The sequence below is a fragment of the Dermacentor silvarum genome, chromosome 5 (assembly GCF_013339745.2).
Source record: "Dermacentor silvarum isolate Dsil-2018 chromosome 5, BIME_Dsil_1.4, whole genome shotgun sequence".
Lineage (NCBI taxonomy): Eukaryota > Metazoa > Arthropoda > Arachnida > Ixodida > Ixodidae > Dermacentor > Dermacentor silvarum.
In genome coordinates this window covers 122,400,730-122,420,401 of record NC_051158.1, presented here as the reverse complement: position 1 = coordinate 122,420,401, position 19,672 = coordinate 122,400,730, and the positions used below count along the sequence as shown (strand labels likewise).

At 44.0% G+C, this 19,672-nt stretch overlaps 1 protein-coding gene across 3 annotated transcripts in view; it reads right to left on the bottom strand.

Annotated features, from left to right (window-relative positions):
- Positions 1–19,672, bottom strand: part of LOC125945981 (uncharacterized) — a 526,632-nt gene that overhangs the window by 25,531 nt on the left and 481,429 nt on the right. The window contains exons 6-7 of one of the 3 annotated variants that reach the window (XM_049668438.1): positions 13,298–13,359; positions 255–350 (exon numbers count right to left, since the gene is read on the bottom strand). The exons of 1 other annotated variant lie outside the window; for it this stretch is intronic. In XM_049668438.1, the coding sequence (XP_049524395.1) occupies positions 255–350; positions 13,298–13,359 (158 nt within the window). The remainder of the gene's footprint in view (positions 1–254; positions 351–13,297; positions 13,360–19,672) is intronic. One more of the 3 variants, XM_049668439.1, reaches the window with a different exon arrangement.

Sequence of the window (19,672 nt, the reverse complement as noted above, 5' to 3'; positions counted from 1 at the left end):
GTGACAAAAATGCCCTACCTGGCCCGGCCCGGCCCTCGGGCCGGGCCGGTCCCGGGCTTTCTGGTAAGCCCAACGTAAAAAATCGGCCCGTGCAGTGCTGTACTTCGAGGTGTATATATTTTCTGTAAGCTCCCCTGCTTCGACCCATACGAGTCAGCTATATTTATAAAATAAACAAATAAATATTATTCATAGAAATTTCAGAAAATCATTCATTCAACTGCATAAAGAAGTTAGATTCTGCTCTTACTTACAATTATTTGTGGTAAATATTCCTATAACAAGGCAAGTTTCCTGAGCCTCAAGTAGAAGATAGTCACCCGTTATATTGAAAGAGGATGTTTTTCTATCTGCAAGTAAAACACATAATAAAGTCACTATCAAATTGAATACCACTTTCATGCAGGACATCATTATTATTTAGCCAGTTAGATTATTTATTTAAATGCCTAGGGCGCAACGCTGAATAACGCTGCAGCCGTCAATGTCCTCGTGTTATCCGTTTAGGCATATTGTGCTAGATTTTCCAGTGGGATTATGATGTGTAGGCAAGAACTACTATGTCAAAGTGGTGTCACAAATACAGACACTACAAAGAAAGTGTTAGGTATCTTGTGCCGAATTCACAAATGCTTCATTTAAGAGGAACATTCTTTCATAGACCAGCAACGTGCAATAATAATGTACTAGCTGTAATAATTCACCGGTTCTTGTTTTTAAGTAGGAGTTTACTGTATACGTTTTTGTTTTCTTAAATAAGTGCCCTGATCTCTCGCTTTGTCCTCAGAGCACACTCGATATTCCTCATAGTGGTGTCCAGAAATAATTCCATTACTGGACTCGAAATTCGTTCTGAGGTGAAATATAATAGGAAACAAGTAAATGCAGGCACAGTTCTAAATGAAATTTTGGACCTCTAAAGCAAGCAAATAGATTACATAGAATCATGCTTAAATGATCGAACGCGTACGTATTTAGAAATGACAATAAAATGGTTGAGATATCATGCAACTATTTTAAACATTTCATTCTTAGGACAGTAGCCAGACGGAAAATACAATCACAAAATGGTTACCAAGGGAACAGTTCCGAACACTATATATGGATATTTTGAACACGATCCAATGGAGCTCATGTAACGTTTTGAATGTAATATACACTTTGTCCGCTGTTTGCCTGTCGGTGTCCGCTGTTTGCCTTTCGGGTTCCAGCATAGCCGTTGATGGTGTGTCCAGGTAAGAGAGACAATTTTTAATGGCAGAAAGGTGGAGAGGTCGGCCTGAGTAAAGTGCCGCTAGCTTCTCCACGCTGGGGAAGAAGGTTGGGGAAGATGATTAAGGGGACTGCACAGCATACTATTTCTGTGCAACGCGTACATGCAAACTTCACAGCACAGCACAGTCATCTTCGCGGGCAGAGGTAGATGTTACTGCAGTGTAGATAGAGACTGTCTACAGCTTTCAGACTGTAGCAGCTGCAGGGCGTCGATTGTTTGTCCCAGCATGGCTTCGCCGACAGTGTCCGATGGAGATTTTAGTGCACTGTCCTTGCTCGTGCTGACAGTCTAAGGCCTTTGAGCGCGACGGTAAATGTGGCCGTACATTCCTTTCGGGGTTTGCGTGGCTCGCTTAAAGAAAGCTATCGGGGGGATCTATCGATGCCAATTCAAGTACCTTCTGATGGACCTGCGGAATGGGAGCCAGGGAGTTCATGTTTGGAACCACAGCTTCTCCACTTCGGCGACGCAATCGTATCCTGTTGTGTTGCACTGTTACCTGCCGCCTCTTTATGAGAGATACTTATGTTGCTCATTTGGTTCATTAGTTTTATTTCTTTTTTTCTGTTTGGGATAATCATTGGGAGTGGCCGCGTGGGGTCAATCAAGCACGTCGTTTCTTTTACTGCGCTTGAAGGTAAATCATGGCTTCCGGTACAGCGAAGGCATGCTTACTGGCCTGTGCAGACAGCGCTATCATGACCTAGTTTTGGGCACTAATGACATTGAAGTGGTCGGGGCACATAAGGACGCACCGGGTGTCTCACGTAGCCCACCTTGGCATGATCAAGTAGCGTGTCATTCTCGAAAAGAAGCTTGCCGCTCGTCGAGCGTCCGAATCGATGAAAGCTGAGGACCTTCACTGTTGAAGACAGAAGCCTTTGTAATTCTTCGTCGCTGATGTCAATCACGACATCGGAAATAACGTGTGCCCTAGTGGGACCGCCTTGCACAATGAGCGACCGGAATTGTGTGTGTCCTAGAATAGTCATGGTTTTTAATTTTTCTAGGGCAGTTTGGTTGACTACTTCCAGTGTGACTATGTCTTTCTTGGTGTTGAAACGAACTTCGTTAATTCTTTTCGGAGGGACGTTACTAAAGTAGGAGTTGAGAATCTGTTGGTGTACGGAATTTAAATTCTCAAAGAATTCGAGAGGCACAGAAGCAGTCCTGTATATCGGAGTAGGCGCTCCATTGGGGCCCTGCTCACTAACGTCTTTGGTTGTCTTTCGGTATTTCCTCTTAAGTTGCTTGCTATCCACGTTGGTGTAGTCATTGACTGAATCCATTGGCCCGTTGTTGGAGAAACAGCAAGTTGACATCGCCATGTCGACGTGGCGAGCCTTAGACTACACCACTGGGGGACGCAGTGCGAAAAGGCGTGCTCGGCGCAATTGACGGCGTGCTGTCTGTCATCGCCTCGGATGGCTTCTTGTCCAAGAAGGAGAAGAGAAAGAGAGAAGGCAGGGATGTTAACCAGAAATGCGTCGGGTTGGATACCCTACTGTGGGGAACGGGAAAGAGGGAATAGAAAGATGAGGTAGAGGGAGGAGGAGGAGGAAGCATACGGTGAGCTCGCACAAGCACACGGAGGACCTGAGGAATTAAGGCGTTCACACTGCCCAGTCGCCCTCAAGAAAGACAACAGTGCCTTCACAGCTTTGTGGGACGACGAGCGATACGGACGGTCTTCAAGTAGAGCCCGCACCGACAAAGGCTGATCGTCCACTCATCGCAATACGTTCGATAATGTTTGTCTTTCCGACTGAAATCGATCGCAGGGACACAATAAATGTTCGATGTTCTCTTCGCTGCCGCAGACGTCGCACGCAGCGCTTTCAGTCATTCGAATCGATGCACAGCACCTCTTCGTGAAAGGCACTCCCAACCACAGCCGGTATTGAAGCGATGCCTCACGTCTGTGAATCCCGGGTCGAGGTGGGAGTTGGAGCAAAGGGTTTCTCGCCCGAGAAGCACAATTAAGCCTCCATTATGAAAAATTACTATAATTTTGGCGATCTTCGAGCTCTATTATGCACTTTAATTCTTGAGGCATTGTGTTTAAAGAGCCGCAAGCATATCAAGCAAAATATCTCTTCCATGTTTGATTAAATCGACTGTTATTCTATCTTCTCGATTAGCTTTTCCCCTGGTCATGTCTTCCAAGGCCCTTCTAACTTCATCTTTAGTTATAGAAGGAGCCTCTGTATCCTGTTCATCACTACTTCGAATGAAAGCTTGGCTGCTCTGGCAATTGTAGTATAGAATTCTTCCGCTGCTTTTGCTATGTCATCGAAATTCCTGATTTTACCCTGCTTATCATTCAGTGCATACATCTTACCTTGTCCTATGGCAAGTTTTCTTCGCAGTGATTTCATGCTGCGTCCTTATTTTACTGCTTCCTCAACCTTTTTCACGTTATAATTTCGATATGCCTTAGTTTCTTCTTGTTGATAAGTTTTCACAGTTCGGCGAATTCTATCTGATCTCTTGAGTTTGACACTTTCACGTTTGCCGTTTCTCTCTCAGGTCCTTTGTTACTTGGGAGAGCTTACCTACTGGTTTCCTTAGTGCCTTATCTCCCACTTCAATTGCTGCTTTTGAGATCAGCCTGATTACGGTTTCATTCATTACTTCTATGTTGCCTTCATCTTCATGTTCTAAATCTGCATGTTTGTTGGCGAGCACCTGCCTGAATTGGTATGCTTTTACCCGTATTGCGGCGAGGTCGGCCGGTTTCCTCTGCACTAATTTTATTCTTTCTCAATTCAAATTGAGATATTTCCTAGACCTCACCAACCTATGGTCACTACATTTTACCCTACCTAACACTTCTACATCCTGCAGTACGCTGGGATCGGCAGAGAGCATGAAATCTATTTCTTTCCTTGTTTTTCCATTTGTGAGCTTTCCCAGGGCCATTTAATGTTGCTGCGCTTCCTGAAGCAGGTATTCATTAATCAGAGCCTAGTCCTTTCAGCAAATTTTACCAACATCACTCCTCCAGTGTTCCTAGAATCCATGCCACAGTTGCCAATTGCTCCTCACCAGCCTACGATTTCCCCCACTTTTGCATTGAAGTCGCCCATGACTGCAGTATACTGAGTTTGCAACTTTCTCATTGCTAATTCAACATGTTCATAAAACTGCTCTATTTCTTCATTATCGGGAATGGTGGTTGGGGCGTAAGCTTGTTCTACCGTAATACTATACCCCCTATCAGCTTTATTAAGACGACTGCTACCCTATCATTATTGCTCTACAATTCATCAATGTTGTCTGCTGTGACCTTATGGACTGCATATATTGTACCCTAAATTTTTTCATATGTAGAATACCTCTGTAACCGAGGTCCTGGCCGTTAGTCAGCACTGTATAAGCCTCACCAGTTCTTTTTACCTCACCAAGACCAATATCCCAGGCAATGCCTGACAATTTCTCAATTAGCTCTTCTAAGATAGTCTCACTGGAGAGGGTGCGCGTGTTGAACGTTGCCAGGTTCAGTTTCTAGTGGCGGCCTGTACGGACCCAGAAATTCTTAGCACCACCTGCCACGTCGCAGGTCTAACCGCCGCCTTGGTCAGGTGCTCCGCAGTCACTGGGGACAGAGGGTCATGAGTTCATTGTAGGAGCATGAGGGAGGTAGTGGCCGAATACTGCACCATGGAGGCAAATTCCTGGTTAGCTGAGGGAGTGACTTCATTGAAACTTAGTGGGCCTTCCTAATTTTCTTTTTCTTCGTTCTGGAGTTTTACGTGCCAGAACCAGTTCTGATTATGAGGCACACCGTAGTGGAGGGCTCCGCATTAATTTTGACCATCTGGGGTTCCTTAACGTGCACTACAACGCAAGCACAAGGGCGTTTTTGCATTTCGCCTCCAACGAAATGCGGCTGCCGCGGCCGAGATTCGATCTCTTGATCTCGTGCTCAGCAGCGCAGCGCGGCCTTCCTAATTTTGTTGCTCCTGGACTAGTATAGGCCCACTAGGTCTCCGCAATATAATTTTTGACGGTGTCAAGCGACACTCCATGCCTGAAAATGTGCTGGACTGGAGGAGGATTCAAGCTTAGGATCTTCAGATTAGAAGCTGGGTGTTCTACCTCTGCTCCACACCACGAGCAACAATGGGGACGAATTACAACAAATTATTGAGGACTTTAACCAAGAAACTGTAATAGTGGGGTGCAAGATTAATATACAGACGACAAAGTTAATGTTCAATAGCCTGCCAAGGGAACAAAGATTCAGGATCGCCAGTCAGCCTCTAGACTCTGCAATGGAGTACGCTTAATTAATTATCTAGGTCATTTACTCACAAGGGACCTTGAGCATGAAAAGTAAATTTACACAAGAATAAAATTGGGTTGGAGCGCATACGGCAGGCATTGCCAAATCCTGACTGGGAGCTTACCACTATCGTTGAAAAGAAAAGTGTACGATCATTGCATTCTACCGGTACTAACATATGAAGCAGAAACTTGGAGCGTAATACAAAAGCTCGAAAACACGTTAAGGACCGCACTAAGCGCGATGGAACGAAGAGTGTTAGGCCTAACGATGAGAGACAGGAAGACAGGGATGTGCTTCAGAAAGTAAACGGGGATAGTCGATATTCTGCTTGACGTTACTTCCAAAAAATTGAGCTGGGCAGCCCGTATAATGCGTAGGATGGATAACCAGTGGACCATTAGAGTTACAGAATGCATGGATACCAAGAGAAGGGAAGCGCAGTCGAGGACGGCAGAAAACTAGGCGGGGTGATGAAGTTAGGAAATTTGCGGGCGCAAGTTCAAATCAGCTAGCGGAAGACAGGGGTAATGGAGATCGCAAGGAGATGCCTACATCCTGCAGCGGACATAAATATAGACTGGTGATGAGGATGATGATGATGAGGAAATCATCGCAGCAAGGCAAGAAGCTGCGCTCACTCAGTTCACTTCGTCTTCGGCCCAGGTGAGAAATTCTTCAAAATAGCTTCAGAATAGATAAAAGAGCGACTGTATTAGCTAGTCACCACTAACAAAAGTAATAATACGCAATTCGTACTACAAACCCGCCTGGAGGAGTAAGGTGGCAATAGTAGCCCTATTTTTAACACATATTATTGCCGACTACCAGTGATAAAAATATGAATTCATGCATTTACGGAAATAGAAAACGTCGCGATAATTTTACCTACCGTAAATTTTGCCTTACCTGTACGGCATGTTACACGACGCCGTACTTGATCAACACGTCTCGCTAATTGCAAGGATTGTTCAGTGCAACTCATATACTACTGTGCGAGATTCCAGTAATTTGGCATCAGCGCATTCAACAACTGAGCACTAAAACAAACTCAATTTGAATGTCCGTTATCCGCGCCTCCTTATTTGCCAATGGAACAACAAGGCGACGACATGTTTCAGCGAATGATAAGCGAAAGCTACTTCGCAAGATTAAGAAAGTTTACGAATACAGAGAACGCCACGACAGCAACTCTCCCTGGTATAGTAAGGTTGGGATCTCTTAAATCTTTCGGCGCAAACCTATCCTCTCATAGATTTTTATTCAATCACACCGATTTCCGTTTTATTGCCATCAGACGTACAGTTATTGATCCCGCAGATCCACCATTGGGATCTGAAAGTAAAACAGACTCAGTTCTTTTGTGCACTCGTAAGGATACTGAAGCACGGCTGCTGAATAATGAAAAAAGGTGTGGCCTACTGCGTGCATTGAAAAGGGCGTGACGCCGTGGCGCCACCGGTCAAGGACTGTTGTCTGGGAATGGTGTAGGAAAAGCGTGAGGAACACGCTGGGAAGGTCGTCGCCCGTGGAAGCCAACGTGTCCCATCCCCCGCAAGTAGCGCTGTTCGGGCCAGTGAAGCGGCCTAGAATAAAACTACGGTTGGGACCCTCTCTCCCATTGGAGCCCGCCTGATGTGGCAGGCGGCACCTTTTTAGCGCGACAGCGTTGGCCCCGTGTTACAGTAAATGCGGCATCGGCTTCGGTGTCAAGCATCACGTCTGGCGGAAATATTCATGCCGAACCACATCATCCCGAACCAACCCGACCACACAGGCCCTCCGCGCGGCTCAATACATTAGTGAACAAAAATTGAATTTATCAAAGTCCTGAAAAATCGTAAAGTACAACTTAACCACAACCTACATTCGTGATTGAGGCGGATTGTCATTTTAATATACGAGAAAGAAGCCTGATAAGCAGCCAGGGATCTTTGAATGGTATCGTGTTCCACTCCTAAAGGCGAAGCTTGAGCGTCCCCCAATTCTGATGGTGCTTCGCTGTACTTGGTTCAAGGCCACATTGAGGGAAATGTTTAAAACCGAGCCTTTCTAAATATTGGACACGCGCGCGCCTCGGGGCCACATCAAAGAATTATTAAACTAATTAAAAAAGGTCCTGGGCTTTCACATTCAGATATAGGACGGCGCAAGTTGTTGCTGTAAAAACGTGTTCCCAGCAATACATTTGTGTTTAAAAGTAAAGCCGACTTTAAGGGGATCAGTGTAAGCTTGGTCTTTGTGCGTAGTGTAGTGCGTCTTATTAGGAGAAGTTTGTGTCGGCTTTCTCTGACGCCAGACATTACTGAAAAGTAATTTCGTAAATTTCGGAGGGTACTTTTGAGGCACGCAGGCCGCACAGGGCGCTGCGACATAGTTAGCGATAAGCAGCTCCGCCGTGGTGACAAAGTTAGTTTGGTGTGCAATGAATCCTAGTGGGACAAGTTTGTGACGTCTTTTGTGGCCCCACAAGAATATATACATTCTTTCAGTACTCACGCTTCTCGAAAACGCGATGAGAGATTGCCAAGAGTGATAACATCGGAGTGTGTTGTAAGAAATAAAAAAATATTCATCAGTGAAATATTTAGGTCTTATGCTGTCAGAGGATGGCTCTTCGTCAAAATATGTTAATACCGTAGTTAGGAATGCAGGGCGTGCCTTTCACTTCTTGCAACAAAGTTTCAAACACGTATTAACGTAAAAGAAGCAGCGTGCGAAACAATTTTTACCAATTTTGGAGTAGGCTTGCCCTGTGTGGGATCCCTTTTTGGGATGTGCATATCAACGCAGCATTGAGTGCACGTTAAAGAACCCCAGGTGGTCTAAATTAATCCGGAGTACCATACTACGGCGTGCCTCATAACCAGATCGTGGTTTTGGCACGTACATTGCAAGAATTAAATTTTTTTGCATATTAATGCACTAGAATAAGTCCAATCCGTCGCGACACTGTTCGTCCTGGGGAGATACAATCGCTTTCTGAGTGTAAGAAGGAAAATGAACTTGACGGAATTTTTTTGCTTAAATAGGGAAGCAGGTTATGCCTTAATCTGTTTTACTCAATCTTTCATAATCATATGGGAATCTGCTCATCAGACTATCCGAAGTAAAGCACTGCACGTGCCGGTTTTTCAGGTCCGGGCCTGTCCCGAGCCCGAAAGTAACATACGTTGGCCGGCCCGGTTCTGTTCGACCCATTAGCCCTTTTGCCTATACTAAGATAGCTCGAGTTCTCAATTATTGTGAAGATTGTGTCATGTGATCAACGGCCGTTTTTGCCCTGCATCCCTTCTTGCTGGGTACTTGATAATTTAACTGTGAGAGAAATAAACGTTTCATTGCTAGCCGTACACGCACAGATTATTATGTGAATATTTGGTATGAAAACACGCCATACAATGGACAGTTAGGAAAATAGGGAGGGATCAGGCTGTCAACAACCACCGGGAGTGGAGTGGCAGAACTCCTGCTTTCATTTAGGGATGATGTGGCAGAAAAGAACATCGGTTTATCACCATGCTCGTGCTTTAAAGTGTGCGGCAATATACTATAGCAAAGGCATAGGTGAACACTACCGTACACGCCGTGGCCAGCCATTTCATCTCGCATTTGAATGTCATAAATCATTCGGATGTACATACAGTGATGGAACTCGAGCCAATAATTTTGGCGCGAATGTAAATTTATATACGCTGGTCTACTGGCTTTCAGAAATACCATAATACACGGTCACTAGAAGCTTTTTTTTAATTAAGCAGAAATTGGGTGACCCGCAAGGCTAACTAACGCTCATCATATTTTCACACGGAGCATGTCATTTTTATTGCTTCATTCGGCTTCATTATAATAATGCCACTTTTGCAGTCAACAATTTAGGCATCCTTGTTTTGAAATACACGCAAATTTGGACTCTGTCTACTTGTGTACAAGGTAGGCTTTTTTTGTTTTTTTTTTCTCCCTCAGATGAAAATATGACCTGCTTATTTATTCACGTAAATTCGCAGACAACGCTTCTAGTTCTACAAAAAACATATACAAGGTAGTGAACACGAGGGTTGAGCCAATTAACTAGTCTGAATAGCATTCAAAATAAAAACTTTACTGAGAAAATAAAATGTTCTGCACTACTGTTTTGTTTTCACATGCCTCTCACCAATGTTGACAAATTTCGAAGCATCCGCGTAGACTTAAACATTTGTCTATGAACAATGGACACTTGAAAGTCTCAATTTATTTAGTTGGGCTGATTTTGCAATAAACTACGGCAGAATATTCAACTCGCTTGAAAATATAACGAAGAAAAATAATGGAAACCAGTAGTGAGTTGCCGTATGCCTTAAGACACAAAAAAGATGCAAATGATCTTTTCAGAAGTTATTTGCTACAATTTTATCTATGTACTCTAAGAACTTCTTGAAAACTTATCTAATTTTTGTTTTTCCAGTAAAATGATCGCGCCGAAAATCTACATATTTTTCTGCAGCAACAAAATATTGCAGCCGACTCTGCCTCTAGGCACGTTTTCCGCTCTTGAAGAATGTAACGAGCTCTACCGAAACTCATTTCATTGATTCCCGTTAAGGATAGCTTGGATACCTGAGACAGTCTAGTGAATGTTTTTGCAGCGACTCTCAGACCAATCCAATAGTTTTCAATTTCTTTAACGCGACTGCAATACATATATATTTCTAACTATTTGTTAGTTTGATTCGAGTCTGTGATGTCTAGCAACTCTTGAAGTGTGCCTTTCGCCGCTATTCCCACCCATCCAAATGTGTTTCCCCTTGTCGATTGGCGGCGCCGTTGTCGAAATCATACCGCTACATCCGTCAAACTTCGGGTCGTCCGTAACATGCCTGAGCACGATCACCTCTAGGAATTCGAGGTGTTAATAGGCTGGAAACAATGTGGACAAGAGTTCGTTAGTGTCGCGAGGGCGATAGAATTCCTGCAGAACCCATGTTAAGATTACTATCTAAGATAATGCGATTAACATTCACACAATCTAGCGAACAAGAAGCGACACACCGTGTTAGCTAAGACACCTTTATTTAGAATCCGTAATGTTTCTCCTGATGTTTCATGTGATTCGGCTATATGAGGCCATACACTATCTCCCTGATTGACCTGCTTTGGTATGACCATAGCACGCCAAGGTTATCTCACGATGGTAGAACAAGGACCGCAGACCGACGGTGCATGCAGTCACGACGACGAAATTACGAAGAAGGAATGATGTCGATAGAACGACGAAGGTATATAAGGACGACGGCATGATGACGATGAGATGATTCTGACCTGATGGCGATAATTCTGACCTGATGGCGATAAATAATTATGACGCAACTACAATGCCATGACGACGGTGGCCTAATCTCGATTGATTGACGATAGCACAATAATAGCGGAATGAAATAAAAATTAAGCTGATGAAACGTAAGGTGGTATGACGACCACAGCATATAGTCATTTTTAGCCAACCAGACACGCTTCTGGATAACAGGCCTGCCTTCTCCCTTTCTTTTCTCCTATTCCTTCCCAAGCCACTTAACAAACATATCATCTGCCGTTGAGCCCAGTATGCCGGTGCTGTAGCTCATTAGGCCGCGATCGCACGCTTACAACATATCTTACCAACAAGTATATTATTCAAGCTCGAAAGTTAGGGGAACATTCGGCTTGGGGGCTCCTATCGAAATGCATGGGAAATCGACAATAGTTTCACACAGCAACCACTGCACCAAATCTGATGAGTTCTGTTGAATTTATAAAAAAGATAAAGTATAGTGATTTCAGAAAGGGATATTTTATTTAGGCTGTATACATTTTTTACGTAAAACTTTAAAGAAATGCAATATTTCCTAAAAGAAAACGACGTATGGAACTATAAACCTCAGCAGCTAAAAACGATATCGGAATTCCGTAAACTGTACCTAATAATACATCCAAAGCGGACAGCAATCATATATCATACACCATCCTGAAATATGCCACTAAGGTGTGAATTTTGTGTTTGCAAAACCCTTCCAAACATTATAATAAATTCACGTAAGTTTTAAGGCATAGCAAAAACAATTGTTCGCTTTTCAGGTTCCAACGGGTGCAGTTTATAGAAAGGACATATTTGCTTTTAAAGGCTGAGTTGCGGATTTTTAAACTTCATGCTTCTATTTCTTTTTCCAAATTTACGAACGTCCTGAAATTCTTGTAAAACATTACACTATCTAAAGAAAAATTATATTTGCTGCAGTCTCTGCAATTTACCCTTCTCTCTAAAATGCAACAAATTTCATTCAAATCAGTTCAGCGGTTTTCTCATAAAATCATTCCTGCGTTTTACATGTATTTGAGTATCCGGCATCGAAGATGGGCCCGAGCTCTATAGAAAACCCATGTAACAGAACCCTGACGTATACGCAAGACCGAGGCCACAGTGGTGTACAAATAAAAAGCCCGCTCAAGAAAAAAAATTATTTGACGAAAGCTTCGCGAGAGCGGTGAGATCTCTCTGGAATGCCGACGAGCTTTCTGGCCTGGTGTCTAGCAAAACCGCCGATTCATTGTCAGTAGAGCAAATAGCTGGCCGGCTTCGAGATAACGCTGATATATAAGCGCACTCGTTTATAAGTTCGGAGGTGAAGCGACGGTCTTAGGGTGTGCTTCTTTTTATTGTGTTTTCTTCAGTTATGCGTCATGGCATGCGTCACAGCGGGAATTTCGAATTTCTTAAGGTCGTTACGCCACGTGGTGGCTGAAAAAAGAAACTCAACGAAATGTCCCAAGTTTCTGGTTATGCGCGTCAATCAGTAAAGACAGAAAACAATTTCTAACGTTTTGAGCGCCAAAATCACAATGTTATGAGGCATGCCATAGTGGCGGACTCCGGATACATTTGGACAATCTGGGGTTGTTTAACAGACACTCAGTGCACGGTGCACACGTTTCTTTGCAATTCCCCGTATTCGAAATGTGGCTGGGACTTGTTCCCCCGCCTTCGAGTTAAGCAGCAGAACGCCAAATCCACTACGCAACCACATCAGGTGTCATGAACTAATGCCGAATCCACACCCAGCACAACATTCTGCGCCGACGCTTTGCGAATACAAGCCTGCTGACTTTGTAGGGGTTCGAAAACCAGCATGATGGCGTTGACTAGGTCAAATAGTTCCGTAAGCTTACTTAATATCAGTCATTATACTACTACGTTTTAGACGCTAGGCTGCGAAGGCATGCCCTACGTTGTCACGCAATAACAGTGGCTTCATGTATCACCTGAAGTCGCCTGTAACCTAGCCCATAAATAACTCACATACTTAGAAATTTCCCTGCATATCGCCTATAAGATCCTTATCAGTTTCTCTAAATATAAACTAAGTGAGTCATCTAGCTGTGTTAGGAGGGCATCAAAACCCCTACATAATAATATCACTTCTAAAAATGCACCGAGGTTGCTTTCTCTCTTTTGGAACACTGCCTATGATATTTCTGATGAACGTGATTAAGTGCCTCCGCAAAGCGCTGTTGACGTATGTGTTTTAAGAGCCAGCTGTTTCCGAAATGATATTATTCAATAAGTTATTACAAGTAGCTATGTTGAGCCAGATTCTTAGAGTATGTACACCAGACATATATTTTTGCGAAGCATGAGAAATTGCACTTGGTCACTGGTTACTACGATATTATTAATTACTTATACTTAAAAAACAATATAAAAATGCCAGTACTCTCACCGTAAACACTGAGAAGAACCATAGGAACTAGTTTAACTGTTCCCACATACCAGATTGCGGACCTGAAATAAAGCCAGACAACATGGTTTTGGGGCAGATGCCAAATATCCACCCATAGTGCAAATTGTCTGCCGCTGTTCGCATTTATCGTGCCGGAGCGAATGTGTGCCAAAAGGTAGGATATTTATTTTCGTCCATCTGCTTAGTAAGCGCCTGAAACCTAAAGTCAATGTCAAGTTTCACCAGTGAACAAGTCACAAAAGAAAATGCACAAGAATATTAGGGATGAAACAAAAAACTCACACGATGGTGCGGCCCACGCAGAACGGTAACAGCATAACTTAAAGAAGCGGCTCCATAGGAGCTCAATTTTCAGCAGCACGCAATTTTTGCAGGTTCGCGGCAAAGTCTCTTTCCGTCGTTTTGTCTAGAATGAACTGTACTGTCCCCCTGCCGGCAACGGCGAGCTGCGGCTTCGGCTGCTCTCAGCACAGTGGTCTGCTGAGCCCGACGTTGCCTGGCTCCAGCCACGCTTGTAGCTCTACCATTTACTTCTTTAGCAGCGGTTTGTACCTTGCGAGCAAGTACCTTAACGTGTACCCAAGAGTAAACACAGGCCTCGAGACTACGAGGGGCACATGTCACATCCCTCGACACGTGGCACAATACAGTGTATCTACCTGACACCCGGTGGAATAAGACGCAACTGCATTGCAAAGTTTGCGTTTGCATGCACGGACGCTGTGCAGCGCGCATCTCACGTCGCGTGACAAATGGTCCGATGCAATGCTGCCGATCAGGCACGTACCGGGAAGGGGGGGGGGGGGGCTTTCCCTAGAAGTTAAGGGGCATTCCGGCTACACCAACACTCCTCAGTCATATTCCTAAAGCGCCGCCAAATCAATCTTGAGACTTGACAAGTATTGGACGGTCAACACTGGGCTGCTGTTGGGGTATTATTATGGCCGAGCCGTGGAAGTGATCGCTGATCCGGTCAAGGGGAAGGATACGGAACTGAGGCCGTAAAACAGATTAATATTCTGGCAGCTAAAAAATCGCGGCAAGTTTTCAGCTTTCTCAATATTTCTATGTTTGATTCGATGCGTAGCGCAGCAATTTTCTTAGTTTTCTTAGCCCACACCGCCTACACCAGGCTACACCGTGTAGGAGCCTCCGGTGCGCTGAAACACCCAAAGCGCTCACTGTCGACGCTCGTTAGAGTCATGATGCCGTACTTCAGTGATGCAGCCCACGCGATTAACTCGAGATGCGTTCAGTTGTCACCGTCAATTTCAATGATCACGCCCATTGCTGTTTCTTCGTTAGTTCTATCTTCTTTGTTTAGACTGATCCTGGGACATGGAAAGGGGTTCAGTGTGGAGTCAGCTGGTATGTATTATCAATGAACGAGTTGCAGCCGGAGAAAACGCCAGTCGCCTTTACCTTTTCTTTTTGCTTCATTACCTCCTCAACTGATGGCTCGCGCGACGAGGGCAGATCCTCCAAAACCGTGATATGGGTTTGATGAGGAATAAAATAATGCGAAACAGCGTCCATCATCAAACCCTGCAATAACCGTTAAACCCATAAGCAATATGAATGTCACACGTTACCTCGTCTGGTTTTCTACTAAATCTACAGCACTTTTCGTGCAAAATTGGCAACGCGAAACAAGAGTCGCAAGGAGTTGAGAAATTAAGCGATCTGCTAAGGGAGAGAGCCGAGGCAACAGCCAATCAGGAAGGAAAAGCAAAAATTAACAAATTTAGCGGTTGTTTGTGAAAATATTTATGGATCAAAATCTTTTTATTTTAGAGGGAAGTAGAGAAAACGCAGCTGGAAGTGGAGAATGATTCCGTGTGTTTTAATGACGCTTTTAGATATACCAGTCGAGCCGTCCGACGTAGGCACTTCTCTGATTTGATTATGTGAGTGTTTTTCTAGCCTTCTGCGGTTGGCGCAGTACGTCTAGCACGGCAGCGTTCTGTGCTATACATGATTGGATGGGACTCGCGGCCAGCCATCGTTACGAAACTTCCCAAATAACAATACGAGTCGGTTTCGGCACTTAATTGGTAGACGATTAAACGAGGGTTCCAAAAGAACTGTGATTGTACGGCAAATATATATTTCTCTATCATTCTTCCAGAGCTAAATAAACAACACCGTACTAGAAATCTATTTTATACATTCACTTGTTTACTTTTTCTTGGCAGTATCGTTCCTGCGTTTCTTTCCTGCGCGAGTCCACCTTATGTGGTTCTTTGTTTGCCAAGTAAAGGAGAGGTGTATCTCACAGGCGTACGTCTCAGATACCCCTTAATTTATTTCTTTTTTGCGAGCTTACGCCCCTTTATGGAGAACGGTGGGCGTTATTCACGTTTGTACAATAGTAAACGTACCCGCTCCCTCCATTTGTTACCTTAGGTTAGACCCCTCCCCCCCCCGCGAAAAAATATCCTGGATGCTGGCCTGCTGCTGTTGTTGATGCTGTTGCCGCTGATTAATGTAATCTATTGGCATCCCTTTTGAAACGGGGTGGTTACAAATAGTCACCTGGTTGAATTGACTTAATCAGGGATGCTGTACTTGTTTTTCATTCTAACATTTTTGTATACGTCTCTTTAATCTCATTTTTCTTCCTCACTACTTCTTTATCTACCTTGTACCACTACCTATGCAACTGCTACATGGTGTGCCACATAGTAAAACAATATGCAACTGCAATGCAAAGTGTGCACGTATCCACGCTACGCGGCGCGCACATTGCAGCCAGCAAGGTGCGCGCCGCACTGCCAATCTTCTTTCTCTTCCTAAACACCTATCTACCTTGTACCACTAGCTATGCCTGTAACGGACCCGAGCATATCAAGCAATCTCATCCCTGCTTTTTTTCCAACAATGCTCAAAACGTGTCATCCTTATCTCTACTGCTGAACAAATGTGCTGAGTGGTCTCCAGATTCTTGCTGCAGCATACACAAGCCTCATCTAGTTGCGAATATTCGCTCCGATAGGTTTTTTCCCTTTGGCAAACACTTGAAGCCTCGGATCGCAAGGCACTTCTCTTCGTGTTAGCGTACAGATTTTCTCTTCTAATTTATTTTTTTCTCATTCCTTTAAATCTCCATGATATTTCTTATTTCCATTCTTTGTATCCAATTCACTGTCTTTGTTTATCTCAATTTCTCTCTAATGACTTCTGGTTGTCTATTTACACTTTAATTACCTTGTACTTGGTTGCCGACTTACTTGACTTCTTGCTTCATTCTGTGCCCATGCTTTTCAGGTAGAGATACTTGTGGACGTTAGCCGCCCATTTATTTTGATCCATGTTCCAGAGTGTTTCTTCAAAACTAATTTTCCTCAGCAGTTCTCTTATTTTAAGAGGCTCCGTCCGTGTTTCCCTGCACTGCCTCATTTGTGGTTTTACCGTGGGCTCTCAAAGCCAACCGGCCTACCCATCTTTGGTTAACTTCTAACCCCGACAATATATCCGATTTTAAGCACCGAACGTCATTTGCGAATGTTAGCGCTGGTACCATTACTTCTTTCTAGATTCCACGCACCACCGCATATTTCTTGTGGCTTCAAAGTGCTGTCTATTTCATTATTTCTGCATGCTGCTTCCCTGTATTTTCAGATTATATTGGTGGGTCCTTGAGTAAGTCTTTCATTCGTTTCTGTATATGTCGAGGTATTTATATTGTTTGACTAAAGGTATGGCTGGCTGTTCAATTGACACCACGTAATTCCTCGTCGCTTCATTAAATATCATAGTTCCGGATTTCTATGTGCTAAACTTAGATCCTAGATCGCAAGTGTGTGTAAATCTCTTGCATTGTCCGTTAGTAACCCTGTATCGTCCGCATACATCAGTCCAGGGACCTTCTGTTGCACCACTTGCCATTACGCATGTACGATAAATCAAACCTTAATTCTCTATTTTCCGGTGTTTTTCCTATGCACTCAACATAAATCGGGGACAACAATGGAGACATAGGGCATCCTTGTTTCAGTGCTTGGTGAATTTCCACCGCTTCATCACATGTTAGGCCTTCGTATACAATTTGTGCTCGGTTGTTGCTTTATATCTCCATCAGCAGCTCCACTACGCGTAATGCGTAATGCAACTGTTACATGGCATGCCAGATGGTGAAATATTGTGCAACTGCAATGCGAAGTGTCCATGTATTGAGGCTACGTGACGCGCATCAAGCATCGCGTTTCAAGTGGCATGATGCGATGCTCCTGATGCTGTTGCATTGCTGCTGCTGATTATGATTTTGTGGGCTCTCCTTTGAAACGGGGCGGTGACAAATAGTCACCTAGCGTGCTTAGTTTATTCAGGTATGCTATATGTGTTTTTAATTCGAGAATTTTTGTATTTGTTTCTTATTAGTCTTTTTTCATTCTCAAAACTTATCCACCTTGTACGGCTGCCTATGCAACTGCTACTTGTCGTGCCATCTGGTACAATAATGGACAACTGCAATGCAGAGCGGGCACATATCGACGCTACGCTGCGCGCACCTCACATCGCGTGACTCCTGTCACACTAGAACGCGTGTATAGGGCTTGTATCTGCACCTACAAGCAAGCGCTTGCGTTGTTGAATGGTATTTTTAAAAACTGGGTATTTTTAATGTGTAAACATTCTTTGACGAGTACCCTAGAAAATTGCGTCACGCAAAAAGCGTAATGTCTTGTATCTCCACAAACATGCGTAATTTGCAAAGTTACGACATTTAATCGTTATAATATTGTAAATGTAGATGATCGGTAGCTTCAAAAGCGATAAGAAACGCTTCAAAATAAAATGCATCACAGAGAATACGCATAGGATCAAATATAAGCACACCGATAGGAATGCATAGGGCTCCATAGAAAATGCAGGCGGAAGCCCTAGTAGTGGTGGGCGAAGTTAAATTTAGGGGTGGACCAACTTGGATTTTATGGGTGGCCCAACTGATTTTTTGGGGGTGGGCCAACTTACTTTTGGGGTGATTGAACATAAAATTTTGGGGTGGGCCGTCTTGCAATTTTTGGGTAGGCCAATATAAACTTTTGGGGTGAAATGCAACACCCATTAGCCCAACATCGATCCCTTTCGCAAAATAAAAAAAATAAATAAAAGAAATAAGTGGCGGCATCATGCTATCGAGAACTATTAGCACGTAAATGACAACACTATGCCAATTATTCGTTGGTGACCATCCGTTCTAGCGGCATTTTTAACCTTCCATTCCACGCCGCTGTAATTTTCGACCAGCCATGGCAAGCTTAGCAAGGGGAAGCACACCACTCGAAGATATTGGCACCATCTTCGTCAATTCGCTGTCTACTTTCGCTACACAAGCTCGGCCCCACCGTAACCCTCTCCATTTTTGCGTACTCCTCGCCTCTTAACAGTCAATTATTTAGGAAAGACCTGTCAAAACAGGCAATGCTATTTGTTTTCAAAGCGAATTAATGTTGCTACAACCAACGATGACAGCAAGTGATTGGGTGGTTCAAACAACACTGTGAATCACCACTCGAGGGTTGCGTTGGTGGTTACGTAAATTTCACGTCAGGAGTTTGGAATAAAACTATAATACAATAGCCTTACGGTAAGCGGCCTCAGATCTGCTTGTATGAGTTGCATTAAAATATAAAATGCTTCATACATTAGATTCATGGGACATAAAAGACCTCTGAACAGACAAATAGGCATATTCTGTTACAAGAACGCTGTAAAAACCAAATGGTACGACAAGGGTCACTGACGTCCATTCGCGAACGATAACTGAAGGTCTCTTGAAAAGCACTCAGTGCAGTTAACTGTTCGGAGAAAAACGCTTAACCTTGCACTCGCCCGCGCAATGCTTGAAACAGCGATGCTGGGCGATCGTAGCCCAGCATTTTCTGGAAGTGCGTGTGAAATTTTCATCTTATTACCCATCGTGATGATAATTTCTTTTCGCGCGTCTCGGATTTCCGTCGTTACTGCGCGTTGCACAGCGCAGCTTGCAATACCGACACCGTGTTCCACAACGTTGCAAAGCCGACAATGCCTTCCAGCAGGCCCACTCAGTGAATACGTGTCTCTCTGTCTCTCACTCTTATAGCGCGTAAAACATCCTCTTCACCTCGCAGAGCACGAGCGTGCGAACGCGCCAGCTGTGGACGAAGCCGGCGACGTTGGAACGCAATCATGTGGTTTGCATAAATGCATGTTCTGCAAGCGTGGCTGTATGGCGTAGTGGTTACGACGCTCGCCTTGGGACCGTGGGTACACGGGTACGAATGCCGCCTTCACAAGATAGTTCTTCGTTATTTCTTGATAGTTACTTGATGCGGACCACAAATTACGGCTGGCTTAAACAGCGACGCT